The sequence below is a fragment of the Triticum dicoccoides genome, chromosome 1B (assembly GCF_002162155.2).
Source record: "Triticum dicoccoides isolate Atlit2015 ecotype Zavitan chromosome 1B, WEW_v2.0, whole genome shotgun sequence".
Lineage (NCBI taxonomy): Eukaryota > Viridiplantae > Streptophyta > Magnoliopsida > Poales > Poaceae > Triticum > Triticum dicoccoides.
This window is the reverse complement of record NC_041381.1, coordinates 671,768,370-671,779,405: the sequence shown is the minus strand read 5'-3', so window position 1 is coordinate 671,779,405 and position 11,036 is coordinate 671,768,370. Positions and strand designations below refer to the sequence as shown.

General features: G+C 46.6%; 2 protein-coding genes across 2 annotated transcripts; both read right to left on the bottom strand.

Moving 5' to 3' along the window:
- Window positions 1-2,685: 2,685 nt before the first annotated feature.
- LOC119349562 lies at window positions 2,686-4,592 on the bottom strand. The gene is made up of 2 exons (XM_037617612.1): window positions 4,435-4,592; window positions 2,686-4,244 (listed from the first exon to the last, which is right to left on the bottom strand). Exon 2 carries the CDS (start codon window positions 4,237-4,239, stop codon window positions 3,010-3,012), a length of 1,230 nt encoding a protein of 409 aa, XP_037473509.1. The 5' UTR covers window positions 4,240-4,244; window positions 4,435-4,592; the 3' UTR covers window positions 2,686-3,009.
- A 3,785-nt stretch (window positions 4,593-8,377) lies between these two features.
- On the bottom strand, window positions 8,378-10,235 carry LOC119312085 (putative F-box protein At5g60060). Its single transcript, XM_037587824.1, has 2 exons — window positions 10,151-10,235; window positions 8,378-9,963 (listed from the first exon to the last, which is right to left on the bottom strand). The coding sequence occupies exon 2, from the start codon at window positions 9,956-9,958 to the stop codon at window positions 8,735-8,737; it is 1,224 nt and encodes a 407-aa protein (XP_037443721.1). The 5' UTR covers window positions 9,959-9,963; window positions 10,151-10,235; the 3' UTR covers window positions 8,378-8,734.
- Window positions 10,236-11,036: the final 801 nt, after the last annotated feature.

Below are 11,036 nucleotides of genomic sequence, written 5' to 3'. Positions count from 1 at the left end.
GTGCGTGCGGCAGCTAGCTGAATACTGAGCGTGTACGTGCTGAGCGTTCGGTCGACCGGTGTAGGTACTGAGCGTACGTGCACGCCTGGGCAGCCGGTCTATGTGTCGCCCCGTGGATGGCTGCTGACAGAGGAGCTAGCTAGCTAGGATGCGTGCGCCGCGCATGTAACCAAAGAAGTTACCAAACACACACATCCAACGTACGTGCGCGTCTTAACTTCTTCAGCGGCAGCAGTTATTCCGCCTGCTCCTCTCCAGTCCTCATTCCAGTCGTTGCACGCGTCCGTGCCACTCTTCCGAGCGACGTACGACGGTGGCGGAGCCGCTACGCGTTCCACGGGCTAACGTGGTTCAGTGCAACTCCAACTGCGAGCTGCAAGCTTTTCCAGAGGAAGCCGCGGTGCAACGCGTGCATTAACTGCCTGCCTGCACGCACGCACGCACGCACGTATGGTGTCCATGGACCATGGGCCATGGCAAAGCAATGGCTGTGTCTCCTGCTGCCCAAGCACGGACGAGGAGAGTTTCCTCTCCTGGCTTTTTGGGGGCCAGGCCAGAGCAGAGCAGAGCCTCCTGCATGCATGCATTGCATGGGGAACACACGCACGTAGTACTCCGTACTTCGTGGACGGAGGAAACTGCGACGGGACGACCAACCCGGGCGTGGTCACCGTGCCTGCCCGCCATTGAATTTGGAGGAAGGCGCCCGCGTCGGGAATCTCTTCCTGAGACTTTCCGCTGCCGTGCCAGACGCGACAGTATTTACGGAGGGGTGGCAGCGGAGAACGCTACCTCCTGCAGGGGAGATGAGATCTATACTATCTATCCATCGATCTAGCCCAAGTTTATTGTGTACGTACTGGGCGCGCGTTGCATGCTTTTGGGTGCATCGATCGTCCCTTCTTCCGGCTGCACTGCATTGCACGGGTGAATACGGGTAGGAATTGTGCGCACAGAGATATGAGCCGATCGATGCGATGAGCAATCAGAGTGTTGGAGTAGATCGCTCAAAGTGTTTGGATATGAACCGGCCCATCATTTCGCCATGCATGTCAAGTCAAAATAAGATAAACCAGCGTGATGGAGCTAGCACCAACTGCTAACCACCACATGCATGCGTGCATGGTCTCCAAGCGCACTTCCGGGAAACACGGCCAAATAACTACACTGAGCGCTGGATTAAAGATAATAATACTATATACTGCTGCTACTACTACTACGACCTGCTCAAAAAGATAAGGGGGGAGTAAATGGTGGTGGCATTTTTATACGGAGACATGCAGTATCAACACCGGTGCTACGTACACTTCCGGCACGCTCTTGCATGCAGTCCAAAACCACCGCTACTGTCTGCACTTCGTTCTACCGGCACCGGTGCTACACTCCTCTCCGTGCCCTGCATATCGATCGTTGCACTTGCACTACACGATTTCTAAATGGCTTTTCGAATTGACTTCGCGCCTGCCCTGCGTGTCTCCGGTCCATGGTTAATCCACGGCACGGAAGACATGGCTTGTCAGGTCTGATTTACTCACGTCGCCTTCGATCCCATCGGTGAAGCAGCGAAAGGGGCCAAAAAAATTAGCGGCCTCGGCTGCAGAGACAAAATGCTCTGAAGAGCCTCAAAGTTCAGTCGAACCACACGACACGAATCTGCTGTGCCGGCGAGCCAGACTACGCGCGGCGCCTGGCTCCGGCTGCACTCCTCCGGGGGCAGACCCCGACGCCTTGTTTTTTTTTTCGATGCAGGCGAGATCGGTTGTATGGGCTAGACAGACGGGCTCGGCCCATCTACACCGCAGCTGCGCGGCTGAGATTGTTTGTTGTAAGCGAGCGCGACTTATTTGGTCCCACCTCGCTAGTTCCCAGCTTTACAGGCCAGCGTAAATAGCGACCGGCTGCGCTTTGTGTCGCCGAGCTCAAATGGCGGGAGCATGCAGTGGAGCTAGCTGGGCAGAATTTGCGCGGCCGGCTGTTTAATCAACCCAAGCACACCCGGTGTGGGGCAGCTAGCTCAGAACTGGGACCCCAGTGGAGCTAGCTGAGCCGTTGTAGCGCGGGCGGCTGTTGATTTAAATCCAAGCACACTCTGTTCTGTGTGGGGCAGCTAGCTCAGAACTGCATAGCACTTTTTTTTTCCTGCAATATTTTTTTTTCTTGGGTTGATCACACAATGAAACAACCAAAACTTCCAGAGTTACTTACTTGCTACATGGTGACAGCAAAGACCATGCCATGGCATGCCATGGCATTCTCGCAAGAAAGAAGAAGAGACGGCCATGCCAAAGTTAGTGGACAGACAAGAAGCGACACATTCTAAATACTCCCTCCGTCCCAAAATTCTTGTCTTAGATTTGTCTAAATGTATCAAGACAAATCTAAGACAAGAATTTTGGGACAGAGGGAGTATCATTCAAGGACCCGGCACTATACAGTAGCTGGAAACCGATGCAGCTAACAACTTTCTTTCAAAGTAGTAATAGTGGACACCATAATAAGTTCAGACAAGCACTGATGAAGCACGGTGCCTGACAGAGTAAAAAAGTTCGGATGATTTCTACCAATGCATTTCAGTTTCACGGGTTGATCTCAGGATGGAAACTTGAGCAGGAACGTTCCAGAGCTAGTTACTTGCTACAGGGTGACATTCTCGCAAGACAGAAGAAGAAACCACCATGTCAAAGATACAGAAAAACAATGACACAATCTTAAGATCATGCATCAGCACAACATTCCACAGTAGCTGGAAACTAGCAGCTTTCATAGTACTAGTAGAGTAGTAGTGATCACCACAACAAATTCAGGCAAGGGCTGGTGGAGCACGGCACTTAACAGAATATATAGCAAAGTTCAGATAATTTCTACCAATGCATTTCACGGCCTGTAGGTAGGGGAACCACTCAACCACACAGCTTGCAGAATAACCGCATAGCGACAACATCAATAGCATCGTCAGATAAACTCGGAGCAGCTTGCATTGTGATAACAGGCTAACAATATAAGAACCTCTCAACGGTCCTCAGGGAAGAGCCATGCTGCCAGATACATCTCAGCGCAGCGCTTCCAGGAAATATTTGGATCACCGGAATGGATGCTGCGAAATCTCATGGAATAGACGCCGAAAGAACTGTTCTCCTCATCATAGGCATACTCCAGGCAGTTATCCTCATCATCATCCAAGAAGAAGATGCAATCGCCTGGCAACCCGTACTGCGACACGGACATGGACCTCGAGCACCTTCGCCCCAGAAACAGCACTTGGTCATCCCCCAAGGTCAACACCTTGACCCACCGTGAATGCTCAAAGTCAGCCTCGAAAACCTCAAACTCATTCTGTCCACCCATAATTTCAACGTCCGTTCCAGGTTCAGGAAACTGACACCAAATTGTCCTGCGTACCATCAGCAACATCCCACGCGATTCAACCAGGTAGAGCTTCTTGCAGGCCTGACTGTTGTCCTCGAACACACCATAATACCATGGAGGACAATCACCCTCGATGACTCGTCCAATCTGACAAACCTGTGGATCGCCGGTGCTATGGTCCTGGCTGATGTTCACCACAAGGAGGTTCTCGTCCTTGGCAATGGCGTACAGCTTGCCCTGGTAGAATGACATGTCTTGGAAATCCTCGATCCGATCATACGCCCGTACTGACCACGACAAGGCCCCTGGCTGGCACATTAGAATCTGACTGAAGGGTCCAATGCCAACTAGTGCAGCAACGAGATTTGGCAAGCACAAGATTAGCTTACTTATGCGCAACTTGTCTGCTTTATTGATACGCATCCATGTGATGTAGAGGTTAGCAGATTCTACGCTTCCGCCCTCTGCCCATTTAGATTTAGCAGACGCATTTGGAGGCCGGAGTCGTACACTTGAGAGAGCAGGGAGCCTCACGGTGGCCCGGGAGAAGGGGTTGACCATGAAGCAACCGTCATCGCGTGAGAAGACGAGCCAGCTGCCACAGACATTCTGGTACCCAGCGAAGCCACAACCAGGGAAGCGGAAGGGCTTGTCGTACATGAGGCTGTAGAAGGTGCCGTCGGGGAGTGCCAGCAGCGGCAGTGGTGGTATCTGGAGCCGCCTTGCAGCGGCACGCCACTGCGGGCACACCGCAGCAAAACAGGCGCGGTCGGCGTACACGGGGAGAAGGCTGAGCACCAGGCCTGCTAGGTCCAGCGGGAGGGCTGACCATGACGGCGGTGGCTGTGAGTGTGGTTTCTTCTCTTCTGCCATCAGTCCTGCAGAGAAGCAAAATCATCATCGAATGCTCTCGTTCCTCGAACATCACAACCAACCCCAATGCGGCAAGCATTGCGTCGAACACTTGGCGTGCGTAGCCAGCGGACATTGCGGGAGCAGGGGAGAAGACAGGCCTGAGCGAGCAAAAACGGACGGGGAAAGGTGTGGGGAGAAGGAAGATACGGGTACCAGAGAGACCGCACCAGGGTCGATTTTCCCTCCGGCGTCCGCGCCGCGCCGCGCCGGTGAGTAGGCCGCCGCTCCTGCTGCTGCTGCTGTCGTGCGGGCGGGAGTGGAGCGTGGAGTGGCTTGTCCGAACTGGACCGTGTGACCAAGTGAGTGTTACTGAGCCCAGGCCCAGCCAAAAGCTCCTGCTGCTGCTCTCGCTGTTTTCTTTTTCTTTATATAGAAAAAAAATCCGAACCTCCAATCATGGCAACGGCTCAAACCAGTAGAATTCGAGCGAGTTGGTATGCTCAACTCAGCACATACTAAAATTCGAGCAAGATTAATTTGAGTGAAGTTTAAGGTCGGGTTATAGGACTAGTTCGTACTGAGCTTGTAACGATCTCTAGTTAGTTTTTCTTTCTTTTCTTTTTTTACGGATGATCTCGAGCTAGTTTTGAGCTAAATAAGAAGATAAACATTGTATAATCTAAGACCATTTTCTCAACTAGATAGGCCACAACAATATATGGAAACGTAAGAGGGTGCTTATTAACTTTTCATATTTAGCACAAGGCTGGCCACGCATCATATTAATGCCTAAACTTATTGTGTTTATTAACTTTCCATGGTTTCTTGTAGATATTATGAAAAAAATATGATGATTAATTATATTATTTATTTTTACTCTTATAATAGTATAATCAAACAAAATTATATTATGCCGTACTATCAAATTAAAATCGAACGAGTTAGTCTTGGCTTATGATCAACTCATTTCTCCATCGAGCTACATAAAGCACTCTTCCCAACTCATTTATTTTTGAGTCAATCTAGAGTCGAACCAAAAGATGAGTCAATCTAGAATGGATTGTGGGCCTTGAGCTTTTCCTGCAGCCCCAATCATGTCCAAATACCTCGAAGAGGCAGTGGAACTCGGTAAAAAGAAATTGGAGTATGGAACTTATGATCTAAAAAAATTAGTAAGGAACTAAATTTGAACAATTTTTATAGATAAAATACCAAAAGGCAGTTTGTGTATACATGCAGAAAAACTAAGGAATCTCCTAACCGGCTTTTCTCCAATGTTTTATGGTTACATAACTCTTTTTTACATCATGAACATATTTCATGAATTACGGAGCACAATTAAAAAAATTGTATGAACAATGTTTTTTCTATTGGAAAATTTTGTGGGAGTTACGTGAATAGTTTGTTTGACATGCAAACAAATACAATATTCTACTACTAAAAAGTACACAAATAAGGATATAGATATTCAAACATGATAAAATATTCCACCATCCATAAAACCCATTATTTTTATAAAAATATTATCAAAATAAAACATATTAATAGGAAAATATTATATTAATATGATTTCAAATAATTATATATCTTACTCTTAACAAAAGAATAGAATAAAATAAGACAAAGACTAGAGGACTATCTAATAAGAACCAGAAAGAACATATAAAATTTAGAAGTACTATTTACACGCTTGTGCGTTGCCATGGGATAACAAAAAACATATAATGATAATACATTCGTTTCTTTTTGGTCTGTGCACAAATTTTGTCTGAAGCCAAACTATGTAAAGTTTGACCAAATTTATCTTACAAAATATTGACATTTACAATACAAAAGTTATATAATATGAGAATTAATGTCATGATGGATATAATGATATTGATTACATATCATGAATGTTGATATTGTTTCTTATATAGTTGTTCAAACTTATTAAGTTTGACTTGAAGCAAATTTTATATGCAGACTAAAAAGAAATTAAGGGAGTATCATACTGCTACTACTAACGACCTACTTCTAAAATAAAGGGGAGCAAATGATGATAGTATTTTTATACAGGGACACGTAGAAAGATGAAATGGCATGAGATACTTCCTCTGTTTAATAATGTAGTGCATATAGATTTTTTTTCTAAAGTCAAGCATTACAAACTTTAATCATGTTTATAAACAAAAACATGTACGTTTAAAATACTTAATGCATATCATTGGATACATCATCAGTTATATTTTCATGTTGTACATGATCAAAACTGTACATATGATTAGTTTTCTCAGTAAACTCGGTCAAAATTTGCTTAGTTTGACTTTTCAGAAAATTTATACGCATTACATTATAAAACGGAGGGGGTAGTAAGCAGAGCAGACATGCATCGAATGATCTGGCGTCCACCCCAAAACCATTGCTACCATACGCTTTGTTCTACAGGCACTACTATACGCATCTTTGCTCTGTGCATTGCATATCGATCATTGCATTACAATATTTCTAAATGGCTTTCCGAATTAACTTCGCGCCTGCCCTGTGTGTCTCTGGTCCATGGTTAATCCACGACACGGAAGACATGGCTTACCAGGTCTGACTTACTCGTGTCACGACACCTTCGATCCCATCGGTGAAATTAATGGCCTCGGGTGCAGAGACAAAATGCAGTGAAGAGCTGAGTAGGGCGTTTCAGTGCTCAAGCTCATTTGCACCTGGTTAGAAAAAAATCGTAAATTTTTAAAATAAATTTTAAAAATTCCAAATTTTTTGTGTGCGGCAGACAATTTGATGCGTGAGGCCTGCTCCAAATTTCAAGTCATTTGGGCATTTGAGCAGCTCTCAGCAAAAAATACAAATCGAACCAAAACAGTACATGAACATTAAACATTTTTATAGACCCTCAATTTATCCTTTTTGCTGAGAGCTCCTCAGGTGTCCAAATAATTTGAAAATTGGAGCGGGCCTCACGCATCAAATTGTCTACCACAAAAAAATTTGGATTTTTTTTAATTTTTTTTACTATTTGTTTTAATTTTTTCATCAGTGTGGGTGCAGATGAGTTCGGGTGCAGAGATGAATTTTCGGTGAAGAGCCTCCAAGTTCTGTCGAACCACACGAACCTGCTGTGCTGGTGAGCCAGACTAATGTGCGGCGCCTGGCTCCGACTGCACTCCTCCCGGGGCAGACCCCGCCGCCGGGCGGCGAACGCGAACTAGAGGGCCGATGCCTTGGGGATTTTTTTTTCATGTGGGCGATATCGATAGTTTGGGCTGGATAATACACGGAAAGAAACGGCTCGGCCCATCTACACCAGAGCTGCTGCGTCTGAGATTTGTATGCGAGAAGGACTCTTATTTTATTTGGTCCCACCTCGCTAATTTTTAACGCTCCAGACCAGCGTAAATAGCTACCGGCTGTGCCCTTGTCTCGCCGAGCTCGAACGGCGGGAGCGTGCAGTGGAGCTAGCTGGGCCGAATTTGCGCGGCCGGCCGTTTAATCAACCCAAGCACACCCTGTGTGGGGCAGGCTGGGCTGTCGTTGCGCGTGCGGCCTGTTGATATAAAACCAAGCAGAACTGCACAACACCTTTTTTCTGCAATTTTTCATTTTCCTTCGTTGATCACACATTGAAATAACCAAACGTTCCAGAGTTAGTTACTGTTTTAGTTCAAGAGTTAGTTACTTAGTATACATGGTTACAGCAAAGACCATGGCATGGCATTCTCGAAAGAAAGAAGAAGAGACCACCATGCCGAAAGTGCTCTATTGATCCCGAGCTCACATGTTCTCTGATGAACAGTAAAATTCAAAAAAAAAAATCATCCGTGAAGGTCTGAAAAAAAAACCCTGCTGTGAGCATGTGAGCTCTGGTTCGAAAACTTCATGTCCCCACCATGCCAAAGATAATAGACAGACGAGCAGCACGGCAATATGGTACTCCCTCCGTCCCAAAATAAGTGTCTCAACTTTGTACTAACTTCAGTACAAAGTTACTTCAGTACAAAGTTGTAATAAGATTGAGACACTTATTTTAGGACGGAGGGAGTAGTAGTGACCACCACAATAAGTTCAGATAAGCACTGATGCAGCACCACACTTGACAGAGTAAAAAAGTTCAGATGATTTCTACTAATGCATTTCGGCTTCACAGCTTGATCACGCGATGGAAAACTGAGCAGGAAACAATCTAACGTTCAAGAGCTAGTTACTTGCTACAGGGTGACAACAAAGACCATGCCGTGCCATGACAAAGATCATGCATCAGCACAACATTCCACAGTAGCTGGAAGCTTGCAGCTTTCATAGTACTAGAAGTTCAGGCAAGCACTGGTGGAACACGGCACTTAACAGAATACCAAAGTTCATATAATTTCTACCAATGCATTTCACGGCCTGTAGGTAGGGGAACCACCGTATGCATCGGTGAGCAGCTTGCAGAATAACCACAGAGCGAGAACATCCCTAAGCATGGTCAGATAACCTGGGAGCAGCTTGCATAGCGATAACGGGCTAACAATGTAAGAACCTCTCAACGGTCCTCAGGGAAGAGCCATGCTGCCAGATACATCTCAGCGCAGCGCTTCCAGGAAATATTTGGAGCACCGGAACGGATGCTGCAGAATCTCATGGAATAGATGCCGAAAGAAGTGTTCTCCTCATCATAGGCATACTCTATGCGATTATCCTCATCATCGTCCAAGAAGAAGATGCGATTGCCCGGCAACCCGTACTGCGACACGGACATGGACCTCGAGGACCTTCGCCCCAGAAACAGCACTTGGTCACCCCCCACGGTCGACACCTTGACCCACCGTGAATGCTCAAAGTCAGCCTCGAAAACCTCAAACTCATTCTTTCCAGCCATAACTTTATCATCCCCTCCAGGTTCAGGAACCTGACACCAAATCGTCCTTCGTACCATCAGAAGCATCCCACACGATTCAACTAGGTAGAGCTTCTTGTAGGCCTTACTGTTGTCCTCGAACACACGTGAATACCATGGAGGAGAATCACCCTTGATGACTTGTCCAATCCGAGAAACCTGTGGATCGCCGGTGCTATGGTCCTGGCTGATGTTCACCATAAGGAGGTTCTCGTCCTTGGCAACGGTGTAGAGCTTTCCCTGGTAGAATGACATGTCTTGGAAATCCTTGCACTGATTGTAAGCGCGTACTGACCACGACAAGGCCCCTGGCTGGCACATTAGAATCTGGCTGGTGTGTCCAATGCCAACAAGTGCAGCAACAAGGTTTGACGAGCACATGATTAGCTTGGTAATGTGTAGCTTCTCTGAGTCATTGATATGCATCCATGTGATGTAGGGGCATTTTGCCGTTCCAACATCTGACCATTTGTATTTCGCAACCGCATTTGGAGGCCGTAGTCGGACACTCGAGAGAGCAGGGAGCGTCACAGTGGTTCCAGAGAAGGGGTTGACCAGGAAGCAACCGTCATCGCGGGAGAAGACGAGCCAGCTGCCACAGACATTCTCGTACACTGCGAAGCCACAGCCAGGGAAGCGGAAGGGCTTGTCGTCCATGAGGCTGTAGAAGGTGCCATCAGGAAGTGCCAGCAACGGCAGTGGTGGCGGCTGGACCTGCCTCGCAGCGGCACGCCACTGCGGGCATACTGCGGCAAAGCAGGCGCGGTCGGCATACACGGGGAGCAGGCTGAGCACCAGGCTTGCTAGGTCCAGCGGGAGGGCTGACCACGGCGATGGTGGCAGCAATTGTGGTTTCTTCTCTTCTGCCATCAGTCCTGCAGAGAATCAACGTCGTCATCGAATGATACCGTGACTCGAACATCGCAAGCACCCAAACGCGTCAAGCAATGCGTCGAACACCTGGCGTGCATAGCCAGCAGGCATGGCGGGAGCAGGGGAGAGATGGCCCGAGCGAGAAAAAGGGGACGGGGGAAGGTGAGGGGAGAAGGAAGAGGAGGGTACCAGAGAGACCTCGCCGGGGGCGGGGGTCGATTCGCCGTCCGCGCCGCGCCGCACCTGGTGCTGCTGATGCCGTGCGAGAGTGGAGTGTGGATCTTGAATTTGAAAATGTTCAATATGGATTTACAAAATCATTGTATAGTATAAACATGCTCATTGCGTATTAAAATTAAAATGTATGTCCTGTGTTTAGAAAATGTTAATCATGTATTTGACCAATGCTCAACCTGTATTCAAAAAAAGTTCAATGTGTATCTGAAAAATGTTCAATGTGTGCTCGCAAAATGTTTGTCATCTCCGTCAATAGCACCATCACCACCATTCCCATCTCGTCCATTTTTTGTACAACCAAGTGTGAATTGAGCATCGTTATTACTTATCGGTGTTGACTGTTGTATTGGTAGTTGATGCTGAGTGATTTATTGGTGAAAGATCCATACTTACATATTGTCACCATTATTATTATTATCATAATGAACATGTTCACCATGATTCATTGTGAGTAGTTTCTTTGTGTTATTGAGGGTATGGGAGAAAGCTAGTTGTCAAATGTCATATATATATTTGTAGTACACATTGTTGCTTGATCATGTTTTAGTGTAGTTATCTAGTGGTATTATGCGAACATCGACTACATAGCACTTCACCTATATGTGCCTACCGAAGAGCATTGTATCATAATAAATTTAGAATAGGAGGTCGGAGTGACAGAAATGACAGTTCCCGAGTTTACAAGTTATGACATGAGGGATGAATATGGACCCTAGAGGGATATGGATATGGTTGGGTTATATGCCTTCATAAATCTTAGTAGTTGTGGATGCTTGCTAGGAGCACACTCATAAGTAAAATAAGTATGTGTAAGCCAATGGTTTTGCAACACATAGCA